This window comes from Pinus tabuliformis, chromosome 1_1, assembly GCF_031772625.1.
Source record: "Pinus tabuliformis cultivar Carrire ecotype Pingquan chromosome 1_1, CPIR1, whole genome shotgun sequence".
Taxonomy (NCBI): domain Eukaryota; kingdom Viridiplantae; phylum Streptophyta; class Pinopsida; order Pinales; family Pinaceae; genus Pinus; species Pinus tabuliformis.
The window spans coordinates 479,207,312-479,228,020 of NC_142297.1; the positions used below are offsets into that span (position 1 = coordinate 479,207,312).

Consider the following 20,709-nt stretch of genomic DNA (forward strand, 5'->3'; position numbering starts at 1 on the left):
AAGAGTTGGTGGAAGAAACCCAAGCCAATGCTTTAGTTGATCTCTGTGTGGCTAATCTGACCTCTCTCTGAGTTAAGAATGTGGAATTTGGCCCTGAAAGAACCTTGAAGATCAAGTCATCCATGTCCACCTCTTAGGAGAAAGAGCTATGTAGCTTATTGAACAGCCATTTGGATGCTTTGCTTGGAGCTATAAGGAGATGAAAGGAGTCCACCCTTCAGTCTGTACTCATCACATTTACATTAAAGAGGATTGTAAACTAGTCAAGCAGCCTCAAAGGAGGATGAATCCAGCCCTTAAGGACATTGTCAAAGAAGAACTGCAAAATTTGTTGGATGCAGGATTCATCTACCCCATCTCTAATAGCGAGTGGGTTTCTCCTTTGCTGCTTGTGCCCAAGAAAAAAGGGAAGTGGAGAATCTATGTAGATTATCGAGAACTTAACAAAGCCACCAAGAAGGACCATTTCCCTTTGCCTTTCATAGATAAAGTGTTAGATGGCCTAGCAGGGAAGAAGTTCTTTTCCTTCCTAGATGGGTTTAACGAGTACAATCAGATCAAAATCAGCTCGGAAGACCAAGATAAGACCACTTTCACTTGTCCATGGGGTACCTTTGCCTATCGGGTCCTTCCACTTAGGTTGTGCAATGCTCCTGCCACTTTCCAGAGAGCAGTACTGAGTATATTCGCTGAGTTGGTTCATGACTTAATGGAAATATATATGGATGAATTTACCCCTTATGGTTCTAACTTCCAAGAAGCTTTGACTAACCTAAGGAAAGTTTTAGCCAAGTGTATTGAAATGAACCTGTCCCTCAGTCCTGATAAATGTGAACTCCTAATGACTGAAGGGACCATGCTAGGTCATACAATTTCTTAGCAAGGTTTAAAGGTGGATCCCAACAATATTGATATGATCCAAAGGGTCCCGCCTCCTCAAAAGGTAAGAGATGTTCAGAGTTTTCTAGGCTTCGCTGGATATTATAGAAGATTCATTAAAGATTTTAGTAAGTTAGCCTCTCCATTATTTGGTCTTTTCGGAAAAGATGTTGAGTTCATATGGACTGACAACTGTCAAGAGGTTTTGGATGCTTTGAAAGGTAAGCTGATAACTGCCCCAATCTTGAGATGTCCAAACTGGGCTCTACCTTTCCACATTCATACAGATGCCTCAAACAAAGTTATAGGAGCAGCCTTAGGACAAGTTGAAGAGAAGCTACCATATGACATATATTTTGTCAGTAAAAACTTGTCCAAGGCAGAGTTAAACTACACGGTAACCGAGAAATAGCTCCTCGATGTAGTCCATTCCCTAAACAAGTTTAGACACTACATCACTGGCTACCAAACATTCGTGCATACTGATCATGATGCAATTAGGTATTTGATGAATACACCTGATATAAATGCTCGTATCATTAGATGGTTACTTTTATTGCAGCAATTTGATTTGACCATTGTTGATAAGCCAGGTAAGGAAAATGTTGTTGCTAATTTTCTGTCTAGACTAGATCTTCCTGTAGGTGAAGAAGGGATGGTGGATGATCAAATGCCAGATGAACACCTGTTTGCTATTTCAATACTCTCTCCATGGTTTGCTGATATAGCAAATTATTTGGTTTCAGCACAGTTTCCGCCATACCTATCCTCAAAAGAGAAGAGCAAGATCGTGAGGAAAAGTGCCCCATTCACTTGGATTGGGGGCAATCTTTTTAAACTTGGCCCAGATCAGATTTTGAGGTGATGTGTCAAGGAGGAGGAAGTTTTTGACATCCTCCTAACCTGTCATGATGGGCCCTGTGGGGGCCACTTTGCAGCAAAGAGAGCTGCCTTTAGGGTACTATTGGCCCACTCTTCATCAAGATGTCAAGAGATACATCAGCCAATGTGACAGATGTCAAAGGATGGGGAAACCTACTCCAAAGGATGAGATGCCCTTGTAGCCTCAAGTGACTTTCGAGCCATTTGAGAAGTGGGGCATGGACTTTGTGGGTCCTATCAACCCTCCTTCAAAACAGAAGTCCTACATCATTGTGTGCATGGATTACCTGACAAAGTGGGCGGAAACAAAGGTAATCAAAGCAGCAACAGAAGAAAAAGTAGCTGAGTTTTTGAGGGAAAATATCTTCTACAAGTTTGGCTACCCAAGAGAATTAGTCACAGATCAAGGAAGTCATTTCACCTCTAACCTGATTGAAGACCTGCTCACCCATCACAAGATTATGCATAGAACTTCCACCCCTTATCATCCAAAAGCAAATGGACAGGTGGAAGTTACAAACAGAACTTTGGAAGGGATTTTGACTAAGGTAGTGAGCAGCGGAAGAAAAGATTGGGCAGATCGCTTGGTTGAGGCCACCTGGGCCTATAACACTACTTGGAAAACTACAACAAGTTTCACACCCTATGAGCTGGTCTACGGGAAGAAAGCTTTGTTGTCCATAGAATTTGAATATAACACATTGAGATTGGCAGCTCAGCTAGACCTAGATCTCAGCCATGCACAAAATAAAATATTGCTTCAGCTGAATGGATTAGATGAACAGAGAATGCAGGCCCTTCTCCACTCAGAGGTAGTCCAACTTCAAAGAAAGATATGGCATGACCGGCACCTCAAAGAAAAGCAATTTCAGCCAGGAGATTGGGCGCTGCTATATGATTCAAGGGTAAGCTGAGGACAAGATGGTTGGGACCATATACAGTGGAAACATGCAATGACAATGGTTCAGTCTTTATTTGAACCATTGATGAAGAAACCATCCCCATTCTTGTAAATGGGCATAGATTGAAGATCTAAAGGAAGCCCCTTTCCAAGAAGGAGTTCATCAAGACTTTGGGTAAATCAGTATTGGTAGTGGAGCAGGTCCCTGTCTCCACTCCACCTACACCATGAAAAAGAAAAGAGAAAGAAAAAAGAAAAAGCAGAAAAAGAAGTAAAAAAGAGAATGGAATAAAATATCCCTGGGTGAAAACCTCTTGGAGGTGCCTAGGGCAGACAGTGAAGGAGAAAACCTCCTGGAGGCGCCCCAGTTGTCTTAGAGTAACAAAGAAAAAAGAAAAATAAACCTAACTCCTTTTGAATAAATTGCAGGTTGCAGGAAGGTCATTGCAGGTTGTAGGAGGATCGCACAAGACAAAAACAAAGGACATGACCAGGCTACATGCATCCCTCATAGTCCATTCCTCCATCACCATTACCCTTTCCCAAGATTTGGTCTCATTTGGTCTGAATTTTCACATCCTACAGAAAACTCTGCATCTTCTTTAGGAAGATCCTGTAGAAACTACAAAAAAGACAAAATCAATCTCAAAAGAGGACCTGAAGGTTGGAAATCTGTCTATGAGGCCTGTGAACCTCCCTACCTCCATCCATTGCCCTATGTCACCACTCCATCTCTGTACACCTTCATTACACTCGTTTTTATGTCCCTACACAGTCACACATAGAAATTTTGTTTCCTTCATGCTGCAAAAATAAAATAAAATTTAATGACAAATAAAAGCAGCAGCCTTTTCACTCACCCCTACCTGATACCTTCCATCTATGATTCTTTGTCAGCCAAGACGTTCTTCAGCAGTTGTAGCCCTACTCATATATTAGCTTGAGTTTCAGAAGGTGAAGCAGCTACAGGAAATCCTACAGGATTCCTGTAGCAGCTGATCCCTCTTAAAAGCATACTCCAGAGACAGGGTCAGCAAAGTATGGCATATGAAACATGCAAGGAGCTTTGTTTGAACGTGAGAACATCATCAAAAACCCGAGGCTAAGCATGCAAAGCGCAAGCAGCAAAAGTAGTGAAGAAATGGGTTCCAAAATCTGAAATATGCATAACACGGCCGTGACTGAGCAGGTAAGTGCCTAAACCTATTCCTCGGTTGTATGAATCATATTTCAAGGCTGCATGAGTATGGGAATGGTTATGATTGAATGGAATCAGTGGCCAGTTAACAGGCCACCAGGGATCAAAATTGAACACGTTAGAGCCCTTCAAAGGGTCTCTGGCACGTCAGAGAAGTAGGGAGAAAATTTTCCCAGTCAAAAAAAAATTAAAAATTGATTTTTTTCATTTAAAAAAAAATTGGAATAATATCTTAAATTTTTTTAAGAAGTGTTGTCAAATTGTCAACTTTTTTTTTAAATTTCATTTTTTTCTGAAATTAGAATTTTAGGAATGTTGAATTTGTAAATTTCTTTTCATTTTAAAACTTAAATCCCATTTCAGAAACTCCCATTTCAAAAACAACAGTCTCCTTTTGAGTTTTTTTTTCTAATTGTGCATATGATGCAAGTTCTTATTAACAATTACCTTTTGATACCATTACATTTGGCAGTTTCTAAGTTGCTCCCATTTCAAAAACAACAGTTTCTTTTTGAGTTGTTTTTTCTAATTGTGCATATGATGGAATTTCTTATTAATTATTATGTCACAATTACCCTTTGATACCATTACATTTGGTAGTTTCAATTGAGAGCGACTAGATGTCAATATGGTTACACTGGAGAGGATCATAGATTCATCATTCAGCAAACGCCTGTCAAGCAAGGTTTAAGCACGATTTATGCTTGGAGAGGAGTGCATTCAACAGGTATTCAACAGGTTTCCTAACATACTGGATTTGATTTGTTTTCCGATTCCCAATTCCTGGTATGTTTTCATATTAAAAAAGAAGATACCAAAAACATATACACCTTTGTACACTCTTCTATTGAATCCTAAATCTGTTTAGAATTTTACTGAATTTTTTCATTCATGCAATAAACTTAAATTTGATTGAGCTACTTATATATTGGCTTGAACGTTCTGGTCACAAAAATTTCCTACAAAATTAATCCTTATCTGAACTGGAGCAGGAATATAGGTCTCCTGTTTATCCATTAATGGTAACTGCATCCGATATATTAGTTGCGGCTCATATCAGACCTGCCTTACACACAAAATCCATGGGGTTGTTGTTCCACCATTCTGCTGTGAAAAAATAAAAAGAAATTTGAAAATAATTTACTGTTGTCAATTGAATTGCCCTTTTTTTATGCTTTTCATTATAGAAGTGCGACCTGAATATGTGCCCTTCTAAATGAAATTAAGACCTGCCCTTCAAATTTGATCACTGCTGGCCACCCTCATTCAGTTACACATCCTCGCGGAATTCAAACGAGCCCCGTCAAATTCAAAATTGCCGATCAGATACACAACCAGCACGTGTGGTATGTCCATTCAGGAAAAAACATTCGGGATTGGTAGTGGTGGCAGTGGATAACAGAAGTAATGGAGGTGATGGCGGTCAAACGGCATGCAGAAACATTATGACCATGACGTAGGACTAACGGTCCGGATGAGGATAACGTACCCATCTGGCCACCTCATCTCCTCACCACAAATCATGCCAACAGTTAAAAGACAGCTCAGTTGAAACCTTCGCCACCCTTTGTTCATTTTGCATTCACGATGTTCTCGACTGGAGTACGCACCTACCACTTCCAGAGCAACTAACCAGTCATCCTCCACCAATTTTCTGCCAGTTTTTTAAAAACCTCCTGCCTATCGGGCTCTACAGGAGCACAGTTTCATTCTACAGGAGCCGGGAGATTTCTACAGGAAGGTTTCTACAGGAAAGGCAGAGAACAACTCTGCCTAAGGAAAACCTGAGATTTTCATCGAAATTCAAGCTCAAAACAAGGTAGGCTTGGGAAAACCTCTCTACATATGACTTGTCTGAGTAAGGTGGTGAATTAAACACGGCATTAGATTGAAAAAAGAGAGTGAAAGTCTACCTGTACATTGAAAAAGTGAAAGTCAGCTTGTGCATTTTCCCTGAGTCTACACAGTTTTCTGTTTTCTTCTCTGCATCCAAAATCTCCTCATCCTTTTTCAACTTCTACTGTAAGGAAGATGCATGCAACAGTAGAGGCCAGCCTGTGTGTGTGAAAAAAAAATGAATTTGCATATCTATCTACTTGCTGAAAGAACCTGTGTCCTTATCCTCTGTTTTGTAAAAAAAAATTTCTTTTTCAGAAATAGAAAGTCAAATTCAGGATGACAACAGTTTAAAATAGGGGGATTATTTCAATTTTATGTTATAAGGAGAAGCACATGGGAAATTCCTTCTTTGATCTCAGAAAAAGATAGAATTCAGCTATCCTTTGTTTCAGTGTTGACTATTTTTCTCACCTGAGCATATTTTTTTCTTTGGTTAAAACACAAAAAAAAGAAGCACTCAACATCATGCCAGGGGGATTCATGAGAAAAGAACCTTTAAACTCTAGCAAATTACATGAGCACCCTGAGGTGGTGGCCCTCTTCACCAGGGCAAACTGGATATCCTTCTTTGACAAAATTCAGGGATATGATGAGGAGGTGACTGAAGAATTTTTGATGTCCCTAAGACCACATTCGAAGACACATGCCACAGTTAGTTTTAGGGGTTTGACCCTAGAACTTACACCTGATTTCATCAGTAGAATCACCGGTCTCCCACTGGGGCTCCCTTGGAGCAAGGAGGAGAAATCATTGGGACAAGTTGCTACGAAGACATTTTTCAGCCTGAGGAGCATCCTATAGAAGATAAAAACGGGGTCAGAAGGACAAGCTTGCCTCCTCTTTGGAGTGAATTCAGTTACCAAATAATGAAGTATATCACATGTAAAGGGAGGTTCAACATCATTTATGGTTATCATTTTAGGTTGTTACATGAATTGAGGTATGGGATGGACTTGCCTCCAGCTAGAAAACTGAGCATCCCATATTTCCTCCTTCAGTCTTTAATTGAATGTGGTACAAAGCTAAATGCAGAAGTCCCAGATCAGTTGGCCCACAATGGGCTCATCAAATTGTTGGTGGAAGATGCCTTACACACCTATGCTATCCCCATAGCTTGGGAAATCTTCAGAAATATGTCCAGGAATGATGACATCGGAACTTTGACTGAGGACATTAGCCCATCTAGCAATGATGAGGAGGAGAAAACTAAAGAAATTAAGAAGAACAATGATGAGGGAGCACAAGACATTCAAGTAGAGGGCAAAACAAAGGAAGAAGAGGAGGAAAAAGAGGAATTTGACAAGACTACTGAGCCTAAGGCAGAAAATGAGACAACATCAAAAACAGAGAAGGGAAAGATGACAAAGGTTGGGAAGAAAAAGGCCAAGAAAGCCCGAAAGAAGACTGCCACAGCCAAGGTAGGGACCCAGCAAGAAAAAGAAAAGACACGCCCTGAGATATCAGTGACACACGCAGAAACAGTGGACATAGACAAGGCTAGAGGAAGTGAAGGAAAAGAACAACAGAAAGAAACATCCCGTGAAATGTTGGCAAAGGAAACAATAATTGTGCTTGTTGCATTAAGCATAGCTATAAAACAAAAAGGAAAAAGAAAAAGTCAAACCTCCATGTATTTTAAAGCTAGAAAAAGCACAAGAATCAAAGTGGGCAAACCCCAGCCACCATCAAAGGAACTAATTGTCATTGAGGACACACCCACTAAAAAGAAGGAAGAGTCTCCTTCCAAGATATCTATCACCTATGAAAGAGGAAGCCCAAAAACCTCCACATGGAAAGAGAGAATTAAGTTGATGGACTCAAAGGTAGTTCTACAGGAAGCTGAAACATCTATACAGGAAACTCTAGCCAAGTTAAAAGAAACTGAGAAATGGGAGGAGAAGGCAACCAAATAGTCATAGGGGGAGAGCAAGGCCAAAGAAATACTTGAACCAACCCCTCAGCCTAATTTAAGCTCTTATTACAATTTGCTAGAGGGTGGGAAAATCATCCCATAGAAATTTGTTGTACCTTTATTCTTCAAATTGGAAAAAGAGAGGGTCAGAACACACACATGGATGAAAATCGCTAAGTCTAAAGGAGTTGAGGACATAGGCCACATGGAGGACAAGCTAAAAGAATTAAGAGGAGAGTTGGCCATGGTAAGGCACATAGAAAGCAGTAAAAGAGCCCAGCTACAGGAAGAGAATGAACTACTGAAAAAGCAGTTACAACTACAGGAAGTTCATAAGGGAGACAGGCTGTCCATTTTGGCAGGGCACCAGTAGCAAGAAGGTCCTCCAATAGACAAGGAAACAACCGAGAAACAACAGAAAGAGGGAGAACCACAAGCTGATGTTGAGATGCTAACAAAACTACTGTAAGAAAAGGAGTCTTAGGCAGCAAAAAAAAGTGCAGGTTTTAAAACAGAAGTTACAAGAAAAAGAAGCCCAAATGGTCTACATGGCCAGCTGGGCAATAGAAGCCTTGCAATATAGGCAACCTGTTAAATACTATGCATTATATCTTAAAGACCAATGGCTACAATTTCAAATTAAAACATTGGCCCAAAGGGGTACCATCCCATTCCATAATTACAACCAGTTTATGCATTTGTGTGACAGTAGCTCAGCTGAAGATAAGGCCAAGTTAGCAGAATTCTATTTACACAACTTGGCAGTTCCTAACATGAATCTATGGGACCCAAACACTGCATTAGGAGACCTACAACTCATGGCCATGGCTTCTTGGTTAAGCCATGAGGAAAAGAGGGCAGTAGAGATTCAGAAGATTATGACCAGGGAGCTAAGTGAGCCACTCATGATAAGGGCAGAACCAGAAGATCCCTCAACTCTCATATATGCCCATTGGCACCTTGTAGACAACCCTCACATTGCACCTAAATATGTTGAAAGGCAAGCACAAGCCATTGCTCACTTTGAAGATATGGAAATATTGTTTGGTGATAACTGTCTTCATGCTTGCACAAGAAGATGGAATACATTGACCCATAGTCTGAAAATAAGAGAGTATCACCCCCAACCAGAATGAAGGAGGCTATGAGAAGAGTGCCCCTATACAAACAATCAATGCAGAACTTCAAGGCCAACTGGATTGGCCTTAAGTTCAACCCTCCACTACTGCTAGGGCTGTTAGAAGGGATTAAGGAAGAAGAGGAACAAAAACAATGGGAGGAAGTGGACAGAAAGGCAGGTTTTCATGACAGAGAAGAGGAAATCACCTCAGAGGCCTGGGATGTCAGAGAGGCAGTCAAAGTAATCAGAGATGATGAACTGCATTAGTTGCTTAGAGTATGAGCAACACATTCAGCAGGGGGGTGATGATCAGCCCCGGAAATGGGTAAGTATATGGGCTCATTTTGCCTATTATTCTCATTTAATCCACCATTCTCCGTATTTTTATGCATGCTTTTGAATATATTAATGTTAATTGAGTGAATGGGAATAGTCACTTTACCACAAAGTCTAATACGTGTTTATTGCAGATTTTTGGACATTTTTGGATCAAGACCAAGCATTTATGAGAAGATTGGAAGCCAAATTTGAAGAAACAAGGCTGAGGATTTATAGGAAGGGTGTCTCCTGCACTAAATGACCCCTTCCTTGAGTTCTCCACCAATAGCTCGGAGTTCAACAGCCCACCAAAGATGATTTCAAGGGGCAGCCGAGCAAGTCTAGTGAAGTGGCTGTTATCTGCAGTTTTGGGCAGCCAAGCTCCTAAAGTTTAGGAGGACTGTTGGGAGTCCTCACTTGCATAAATAGGAAGGCTTCAAGCTTTAGTAGTTTAGCCATTTGATAGTCTATTTTTGCACTTTAGTGCAACCTTGTAATCAACTCATTTTCGGGCTTCTTCTTGCAGACAGTTTTGTAATGTAACTATTTTTTTTTTTTATCAATGAAAATGAATCTAGATTTGGACCAATTCTGATATTTCCTAGGGACTGTAGCTCTTAGGGTTGGGCCCAACCCAAGTGCCCAGTACCTCCTTTATGTACCTCTGTGTTTTTATTGCATTCATAGAATAATTTCTGTTATTTAGGTTAAATCTTGCTTTGTTACTTAGGTTGTTTTTGATGATTAAGATAGTTGTTCTTGCTTCAGGCTGATTTGATAGTTTGATAACAGAAAAGATCCACAAAAAGGCTACCAAGCAGTCCTTGATCTCCTTTCTCCCTCCTTGGGACCATGAATTGAGACCAAGGTACACTTGCTACCACAAAAACACTGTTTTTGCCGTCCAATGCAATTACTAGTGTTAGATTTTGAGTTGGAAAAGTTGATATCAGTTGTGATTTCATGCTTAGATATATTCTTGCTCAATTTCCATCGCTTTCTTGCATAAATTCTTGTCTATAAATTTCTGTTCATCACTTTTCTGGTTTCTAGGTCACAATTAGGTCAAAATAGATAAAACTTTGTTTTCTTAGTTTTGCTTAGGTTAGTTTTGGAAAGAAGTGTGCAGAACACTTGTAAGACACTTCAGCCTATCCTTCCTCCATCATACAACCTGCTCCATCCCCTCTCTCAAGATTTCCTTCACTCATTCGCCACACTTTCCCAACTTGCCCTAATTTCTACATTTTTGTGTAACATTGCTTCCTTCACCTTTGAACAAATCCAACCATCTTCTTCACTCCTGAGCTTCATTCACCAGGTCCTAGACCCATTAACATCTCTATACATCCTTCATTTCCACTTTCCCACCATTTTTCCACCTTCAACCCTCTAAAAACCACTTTCGGCCTGTTCCTGTAGAACTTCCTGTAGAATTTCCTGTAGATCCCCTGTAGCCTCCTGTAGAAGTTCATGCGAGTGATTTTTCGAAGTCCGATTACGGTGGAAATCTCCAGAAGGGTGCTAGGGACTCCTTAGGTCCTCTCCACACCTTCCGAACCTCCTGAAAACACCCACTCCATTTCCTTTCACCAATAAACCTCTGCACAATCACAAATAGCTAAAACACATGCATAATAATTCTGCATAAAATTGCTCAAAAATACAAAAAGATGATTTTTCCATATTTTCCTTCAGAAGTAGCTTAAACACATGCATTTTACCTTTTCAAGAGTCAATGGCATCCATTTCAGTAGTTTACATCTCTTTTCTTGCACAAGTAATGTTCGTCAGTAAAACTAGGGTTTGCTAGTGTTTGCGTTTCCTTTCAGCTTTCATCTTCTTTCTGCAAGTAGACTAGCCTCTTTTGAGTTAGCTTCCTTCCATCACAGTTAAAAGCTTCTTCTAGAAACTCATAGAATTTGGCTTGAGCTTCTAGCGAACTTGTGCCAGTTGATCAAGTGACAGCCTACAGTAAGAGCTAGTACTTGTGCATATAGCATCGTGGCTTTCAAGTTTGTTACGAACTACCGGGTTGATAAAAGTAAAGTAGGGAGTCCCAAGAGTTGCAGCATCATTGCTACAATATTGGAGCTCACCACCATCTTGTTGATTCTCTTGTTGTGTCTGCTAGCACGTTTATTCCTCCTTTGCCTCCTAAATTGGCTTATGAAGTTCAGGTGAAATATAGACCATCTCTGCCTGGCAATGTCAAATACTGGAAAGTTTTTGAAGTTGATGATGAAATTAATAGGTTTTTACAAGTCTTTGATGAATTTGCTGAAATGCACATTGACCAAGAAAACGAAACCATTGAACAATACAACCAGTCCAAGCTAAAGGACGAGATCTGTCAGGATAACATTGTTCAGTTGCCTAGTAACCATATATCCAAAGGATTGGTGTCCTTAGAGAAGTTGTTTGATCATAATGATGTACTTTATAAGCCTGATCAAAAAGGAAATGAGAATGTTGTTCATAGACATAATGTAGGGAGTCCAGCCCATCCAAAGTACATAAATTTGTCCACTCACTTGTCTTCTGCCAAAAATTCCGAGTATTGCACCCTGGTGAAACAATTTGCTGATAATTTTGCTTGGGAGTACAATGATCTTAAGACCTATGACACCAACATCATTCAACATAATATTCCAGTGGAGAAGAACACCATCCCTTTTAAGAAGAAATTAAGACCTATTAGCCCTCTCTTATTGCCTTTAATTGAAAAGGAAATCAAAAAACTGTTGGAGGACAACAAAAAGAGCTGGGATTCCAAGTTGAAGTTTGCACTATGGGCTGACAGAGTTACCAACAAGAAGTCCATAGGAAGTAGTCCATTTAAGCTAGCTTATGGCGCTAATGTTGTTTTTTCTATCCAGCTGATTCTCCCTGTGGCCAAATTCTTGCAAGAAGAACAGGATGAAGAGAACGACATGGCGAGGAGAATGAGTAACTTGGTTGAATTACAACAGATCAGAGAACAACTGGTTGAGAAGTAAAGAATTCATCAGAAGAAGATCAAAGAAACCTTTGATAGGAAGGCAAAAATGGGCAGTTTTCAGGTTGGTGATTGGGTTCTCAAATGGGATGCATTGAAGGAAAAGAAGGGCAACCATGGTAAATTTTATGCCTTATGGACGAGACCATTTTTCATTGCTCAAGTTCACATGAACAATACTTTCATTCTGCACAATTTGGAGGGGGAAGGTGTTTTTGATGGCCCAATCAGTGGGTGGTTTTTGGAACTTTACTTCATATGAGGCTTTAAGGTCGTAATATTGTAATAGGTTTTTTCAGTTTTTGTTTTCCATGCAAATAAACTCCATGCCCAATGGAACACTAGGGAATAAGTTTTCTTTGGTTGTTACTAGAAAGGCAGTAGTCTGCAGTTCTTGAAACCTCACAGGGAGGCTTTCATCCCCAGAAGGAGCCAGTGTTAGCCCCTGAGGTGCAATGCTGCTATTTTTAGCGGAAATGTCCCATGTTTTAGCTTCGACGTCCACGTCTCCTCTTGCTCAGCTTTGGCCATAAGTCGTTTTATCCCTGAGGTGCTGATCCAGATGGATCCAAGAACTCTCTAAGTATTTAAAAGTCATTCAAAAGATCAAAAAAATCACATGAGAAGAGCCCTTAGAATGGCGGAAAAACACTATTAAGAGGCAAAAACACATGAAAAACAGTGAAAAACAAAGTATTAAAGGTCTGAACAATGAAATGCACAGTAGCCGTCAGATCTGGTCGATCAACGGTCCAGATCTGATCGGTAGATCGTAATCGGCGGTAGCAGTTGACGGATATCAGCGTAGACTATATGGAACTTGTGATGGCGATCAACACAGTCAACGTGGACCATTGATCAAGCGCGCAGATCGACGGCCCACATTGCATCGCAGAATCGCAATCGACAAACACAATGGAGCAGGGCTATATGCATATACATATATGCGATGCGATTGACCGAACCCGATGAGAATATAACCATTATTTTATAAGATTTGAGATCCGCTGAAAGGCATTTTTCTATGTATTCTGCATATTTTCGTTATTTAATGAAATAAAAAGGAACAGGGCCGAAGCGACTTGCGATAACGATGACAGGTGAAACCGATAGGATATGAAGCATGGTTATGAAAATTTCAAATCTGGTGAACAGTGTTCTCTGCGGATTTTCCTGTGTTTTATAGCCTTCTCTGTGTAAACAAAGAACGACTGTTTTTGAAGGAATCTTAAGCCCCGATGCACTCTTACGTTGTAGAATAGGTGGCAACCTACCCATTATGCATTATGCAATGATTATTTAATGCTAAAAGAGGGATTCGAGCGGACAGAAGCTAGGATATAGAAAGCCGAAAAGGGGAAAAAACAATAGCACAATGCAACCAAACCAACAGAAATGGTCATGGAATGTTGCTGGCAAGAGCAAGCCACCTGACAACGTAACAAAATTACCAGAATTCGATTACTGTGTTGTTAGAAAAGAGCCCTCTCACTCATGTTTGTCTAATTATGGCATCAAAGTAGTTAGAATATAGAGGGGATAGATTAAGACATCTCGAGCCTCAAAGAGTTCGAGAAGTATTGTAAAAGACCTATAAATGGCTGAAAGTTGGAGGGAATAGAGGTTCAACTTTTGGGGACTGTGGATACTCTGTTCCTCGCAGCGTCTCATTTTCATTCCAGTAATATAAGCTTCTTTTGTTGTTACATTTCCTCCTCTATTCTAAGCTTGCACTTGAATAGGTTATTCATGTTTATGTATGCATCTGCTGGTACAATCAATATTCTCCATCTATCCATTGAATCTATAAACTATTGAGCATTATTGATCTAAAGCCTTGTCAAGTTGAGGGTGTTCATGCATGTCTAGAGTGAAAACAGAGTTGAAATAGTCATCTGACTTGATCCAAACCATCATCCATTCCAATAGTTCTGAGAACGATATTGAAGATTTATATGTTACTAGGCATCTCTCAGCTACAACCTAGGAGAGCTTCTTGGAGTTCTAACAGGTACGTTGGAGTCTAAGATCTCTTTGCTTCCATTTGTGTTATGGTAGACTAGCTTCCTTCATTTCAATATTCCCTGTGTGCGTGTGGTCACCTTTTACCAACTAAACAAGAGATGAATACAATCATTCAAGAAGATATCTACATAAGATATATATTATATACAAGTCACTTGGATAAAACTTTAGAGAGGGTTACATCCAAATACAACCTTCTATGTTGAGCACTTCATGGTGATGTGTGATGGACTTATTATCTGATCCCATTACATGTTTTTCGATTGGATGCATGCCCTTTGGATCCACTTGGGACAATTCAGAGTTGGATTTCATAGACTACACATTGAGACTAACCACCAAATTGATTGATCATAGCCCCCCTGCAAACCCCCCAATAGGGGGGCTGCCACCCCCTTGGAACCCGCCTGTTGCACTTGGTGCAACGTAACAACACCTGAAGCTAGTTGTGCAAAGAATATAACACATACCCAACATAAATGAGACATTTTTATAGATGGTTAGTAGCTAATATTTCACAAATTTTGACCTAAATACAACCTTTTCTACGCTTTTATTTTGTTTCCTTGGTGTATAGCCTTAATAGTCAAAACTTTGTTGACAACCATTTTTTTGGCCCCCAATTTGTGGGTGTAAGTAGTGCTTATATTCAATATTATTTTAGCTAATTTAAAAAGTTATTGCCAAAAATCACTTTGGAATTTTGGATATCTATCTAAAATTAGTTGATGAATTTATAAAAAATTTAATAAACAACTTTTCAACTTTGAGAGGAAGAATATTTGGCTGATAATGGGACATAATCAACAATATTCCTACATGGAGCTTTTTAATCCACCTTACAATATACTTTGATCCATTGCACATTCCATATGCTTTGCACTCAATGCAATTCATCTACAACTCATGACTGCCAAAATAACTTTATGTGGCTTTGGTCGATTTATCTTATTTGAAAAATATAGCATGTCAAACATTTGTGTTGAATTTTTGTTTTATGCCATCTGGTTTTAAAACACTAAAACAGAATGTTGATTTTCTTGTAAGAAACGTCTATAATTATATGTTCGAGAAGAACAAAATGATAATTTTTTTTTTATGAAACATCTATAGTGCCATGGCAGGTTTTTCATCTGGTCTTATACAGTTAAGTGTTTTCTTTGTGGCAGTATGTTCTTTTATTTATTCGAGAAGCCTTTGGAACGAGGCTCTTTTACTGTGATCTTGACGCTCTTCCTCAAGGTCTGGAAGGTTTCAAAGGCAGCCGAGAGATGCTTCCTCTCCAAAAACTTGTTGACAACTTTGAAGCACAGTATGATCTTGTTGCAAATGATGGTGCTTTGTTCACTTTTCGAACAAATAAAAATGCCCCTAGGTTTAAATTGGTTCGTGTAGACCTTATGCAGCCAGAAGCTTGGGGTGACGTTATCGGAGAATCTGACAAGGACGTGCTTGAATCAGCTTGTTGTGTCAATGGAAATAAACTTTTATTAAGCTATTTAAGCGATGTCAAGTCTGTTTTGCAAATACGAGACTTGCAATCAGGAAATTTGCTTCATAATTTGCCAATAGATATTGGGTCAGTTGATAGAATATCAGGAAGGCGTAAAGACAAGGAGGTATTTATTGGTTTTACAAGCTTCCTTACCCCTGCAATTATCTATCGATGCAACCTAGATGTCGAAAAACCAGAGTTAGTAGTTTTTAGAGAGACTGTTATCCCAGGCTTTGATCAGACAGAGTTTGAAGCTAAACAGGTAAAGGATTTTTTACTATTTTTTGCTTCTACAAATTTTTGCCTGGCTATCTTTAGGCAGAAAATCTTGTCTATTGAATGTTTTGAACAAGTAATCTGATTGTAAAATCAAAGGCGTTTCACATTAGAATTTACTTTACTAAAAGTGCATTCCAATAAATAAAAAATTTCAAATTATTTCTCTGCTACAAGATATATGTTTCTATTCTCCTCACTCAGTTGAAATGATAATGATGGTATTATTCAATTGGAATACTTAATGCCAATGGGCAATATTATTCAGTACATCTGGATTGACTACTGATGTGACTGATTTCTAATATAATATTGTTACTGATATGTCAATGTCAGGTTTTCATAACCAGCAAAGATCGAACTCAGATACCAATGTTCATTGTATCCAAGAAAGACATTGCTCTTGATGGTTCTCATCCTGCTCTACTATATGGTTATGGGGGCTTTAACTATAGCGTTACCCCAGACTTCAACATTGCTCGCGTTGTCATTTCAAGACATCTAGGGGCAGTTTTTGCAATTGCAAATATTCGTGGTGGCGGTGAATACGGAGAAGAATGGCATAAAGCAGGTTCTCTTGCTAAAAAACAAAATTGCTTTGATGATTTCATATCTGCCGCCGAGTTCCTTGTGTCAGAGGGGTATACACAACCTAAAAAGTTATGTATTGAAGGATGCAGTAATGGTGGACTTCTGGTTGCAGCTTGCACAAATCAGGTATCTCCATATATTGGATAATAAGATGCATGGTTAAATAAAGGTCATGTATAAACCAGTTGCTTGCTTCAATCCTTCCTCTCCTTTCGTTTCAAAGTAGAATCCGATCGAAAAAGTTGTTTATATTCTCCCGAAGAAAATGCTTATGACTCTATTGTTTTTTGCAAAACTCATCAAAAAAGAAATATGTAGAGGATTTAGCAGATCATTTTTCGGTGAAAAGAGCTTTTGATTGTTAGTTCTGCATTTAAACAGAGACCTGACCTATTTGGTTGCACACTGGCTGATGTGGGTGTCATGGACATGTTGCGTTTTCATAAGTTTACTATTGGTAAGTTTTACTATGATAATATTCAACCACTTATCTCCCTCTGGTTAGGGCAATCTCTAGATGTAGGCACCTGCAGGGCAACTGATGATGGAAGTTGTGCTGAAATCTACAGGCCATGCATGTACTGTTGATTATGGTTCTTCAGATAAGGAAGAAGAATTTCATTGGCTGATTAAGTAAGAAGACAAATGGACCCTGTCTCTCAAAGTAATACGTAACAGAGTGTCTAAAATTTAAATAATTTTCAAACTGTTAGTAATCTGAAATGAAGATAAATTGCTTGTTCCTTTTCTATTCACTCTATCAAAATGTGCTACGTTAGGTTATATGAAGTTCCCTCTTTTTGCCAAAGACATGATCAACTGTTCGTATAACACATTCTTCATTGCTACAGATACTCACCATTGCATAATGTAAAGAGACCACGGGACAAACTCGGACAGAATTTACAGTATCCTGCTACAATGTTATTGACAGCAGATCATGATGACCGTGTTGTGCCACTCCACTCTTTGAAACTCCTAGCAGTGAGTACTTCATATGGTTCTGTCTCTGCATTAAATGTTAACAAATATTTGACATTTGAATGTTGAAGTTTATAGTTAACAAATATTTGACATTTGAATGTTGAAGTTTATAGGCAACTATGGATGCATAAATCATTGGTTGCTCTTTTACGCCTTTATTTTCACAAATAGACTTAATGTGAGTTTTATTAGCTTTGAGGGTTAGTTCAATTGTTTGAGTTTTTTTTAGAGCTTCGTAGTTACAGCACTTTTGTTACTAAGAAGTTTCATAATCAAGCTCTGTGGTTGAGCTGACAAGAAGTGACCCTTCAAATGAATACATCTGTGAACAGTGAACTAAATAGAAAAAACTCTGTGATTTATTATAATTTAGTTTAAATTCATTGCTGATTTGTTTATATCGATAATTTATTTTAAAATCATTGCTAATTTGTTTATATCGTTTATCGATAATTTATTCTAAAATCATTGCTAATTTGTTTATATCGATTTTGAACTTCTTTTGTATATAGACGATGCAATATGTTCTATGTAAAAGCCTGGAGAATAGCCCACAGACCAACCCCATTATTGGCCGAATTGATACCAAATCTGGCCATGGTACAGGAAAGCCAACCCAAAAAGTGGTGAGATATTATTTTTCCCTAATATGTTTTCTCTTTATATGCAGTTTTCCAGTGATTTCGCTGATATTCTTGTAAGAAATAAAATCTTTAGACAGCTAGCTGAGTGTGTCTAATTGTTTGTAAAGTTCCGATTTTCAAAGCTTATTTTCTATTCTACACCTGACGATCACATTGTGTTCTGGACAAGGATTAGAACTCGACTTAGTCTGTGCATGCATATTGTACGTTGCAGAAATGTCCGTTTCATACTGAATATAACACTTTTTACAACTGCAGATTGACGAACAGGCGGACAAATATGCATTCATGGCCAAAGTGGTCGGTGCACCATGGATTGACTAGCCAAAGTGCTTGAAGTTGCTGCTGGAACTGATATTACAACAGATGAACGAGGAATTATTCTTTGTGACTTCGACAGTGTCACACAATTGTCATCCCAATTATTATCGAATTTATATCCAATATATCGACATAGATTTCAATATTTTTAGGTTCAAAAAATATTACTTAGCAAAAGATTTAAAGGGCTTCTTAAGGTGCTAAACTAAAAACAGGTGCTTATGAATAATAAATGTATTTTTTCAGGGAGAGGACTGGAGATGACTGATACACTGGCAAAATGTCCAAGTGTGCAGTCTTCAATATAGGCATATAGTATTAAATCTGTAATAAATGTGTTACATGAACAATGAATCATATATAGAGATTAATAGAGTCAATATTTGTATACTCAGTGTCCTTTAGTATATTGAGATGTATTTGAATTGAGCGGAAGTTTTTCCCATAGATATAAGTTTTATGTTCTAATTTATTATAGAGTAGTATTCTTCTCCCTTTACATATTTGGTATGTATGTTTAAAGTCAAGTCAAGTTTATGTTTTAACCATGGAATTAGCATTTTGGATTTTACCCGATTTTTTTTTTTTTAATTTATATGGAAATCAATCATTACCTAGTTTTGTATTAGACTCATACAAATTTACATTCCAACTATAAAATTTTGGATCCCACATTATATAGAATATGGAACCGAAATTTTTAAGTTTTTGCTTTTATTTTATTTCATTTTTATGTGCATGAAAATCTTATTACTTGATTATGGGTTCATAAATATTTACATCTTGATCATTGAATTTTGGAGAATTTTGAATCCTATATAGAACATGGAAAGGTTTTTTAATGCACATAGAAATCTTACTACTTGAGTGTGTATTGGGTTAATAAAAATTTACATCTCAATCATAGAATTTTGAATCCTACAAGAAACATGGAAAACATTTTGGATCTATAGTGAAATCCTATTACTTGTTGGGTTCTCAAAAAATATGTCTATTTATCTTACTTTACCAATGAAATTGGTGAAAGAAAGTCTTACACAATAAACAACAATAATTGAAAAAATTAACATATTTTTTCCCATATCTTTAATACTTTAATATAATTCTCAAAATTAAGAGATTTCTTTCCCTTGTCTTTAATACAATTCTTCTACCAACTGATCTTATTTTACCAATGGAATTGGTAAAATAATGCCCATTATTTTCTACATCAATAGAACTTTCTAGTGCCCACAAAGTTTGTTAATGAATCTGTAAAAATTCAAAGTGTTAGTCTTCACCAACAACACTTTTTTCTTCTTCGATCATATCTTTCACAAAGTGATATTGAGCATTAGCATGTTGTCTTAGAATGATGCACTGGGTTCTTTTCTAAGAATATTTCAATTTGTCTGTCATAATCTATCCTTAAAATTGGTTGTACTAACTTAATACTTGAACACAATCTTTATAACCATATTGCTTCCTTGCTTGCATGAGTGGTTGTCATGTATTCAACTTATGTAGTTAAGTTCTATAGATTGTTTCTTGTCTATCCAACTGATAGTTCTTCCAAAGAGTTTAAACACATAGCCACTTGTAGATCATCTACGATCCAGATCTCTAGCCCTATCCACATCAAGGAAGCCATGTACATCCAACACTATACCCAATTTCGGTATTCTTTGGTAGCAAAACCCATAGCTAATATTGTCACATAAATACTTGAAAACCTTTTTTTACTGTTGTCCAATGTTCATTCCCTATTTTTGACATATATGTGCTCAATGCTCCCACCAATCTTTGGACTAGTACAAACCATTCCACACATCAAACTTCCAACTTCATTGGCATATGGAACACGAGAAATGTCCTCTTCCTTTTCGTGTATCTTGGGACATCATGTAGAGATAACTTTATACCTACAAAAATAGGCACCTTTATCGGTTTACATTTCTATATATTAAACTGTTGCAATATTGCTTGGAGATACTTCCTTTGATTTAACTAGAGTTACTTGTTTGTTTGATTTCTTCTAATTTCCATGTCCAAAATGAAATTTGCAGCACAAATATCCTTAATGTCAAATCTAGAGGACAACTAAGTTTTCACTTCGTGGATGATTTCCTTGTCATTTTAAATCAACAATAGAAAATCCACATATAAGCCCAAATAAATAAGATGATTACCAAATAATTTGAAAAATACATAATGATCCACTTTGCTCCTTGTGAAGCCAAGTACTAATATATAAGTATCAATTTCTTTATACATCTTTGGTGATTGC

General features: G+C 38.0%; 1 protein-coding gene across 1 annotated transcript in view; it reads left to right on the forward strand.

The window, feature by feature from the left end:
- Nucleotides 1-18,559, forward strand: part of LOC149213828 (uncharacterized) — a 59,504-nt gene extending 40,945 nt beyond the window's left edge. Inside the window, exons 7-13 of the mRNA XM_089390813.1 lie at nucleotides 15,302-15,889; nucleotides 16,240-16,620; nucleotides 16,876-16,951; nucleotides 17,064-17,127; nucleotides 17,346-17,478; nucleotides 17,991-18,104; nucleotides 18,381-18,559. Coding sequence (XP_089246939.1) covers nucleotides 15,302-15,889; nucleotides 16,240-16,620; nucleotides 16,876-16,951; nucleotides 17,064-17,127; nucleotides 17,346-17,478; nucleotides 17,991-18,104; nucleotides 18,381-18,446 — 1,422 coding nt within the window. The 3' untranslated portion in view covers nucleotides 18,447-18,559. The remainder of the gene's footprint in view (nucleotides 1-15,301; nucleotides 15,890-16,239; nucleotides 16,621-16,875; nucleotides 16,952-17,063; nucleotides 17,128-17,345; nucleotides 17,479-17,990; nucleotides 18,105-18,380) is intronic.
- The last annotated feature ends 2,150 nt before the right edge of the window (nucleotides 18,560-20,709 follow it).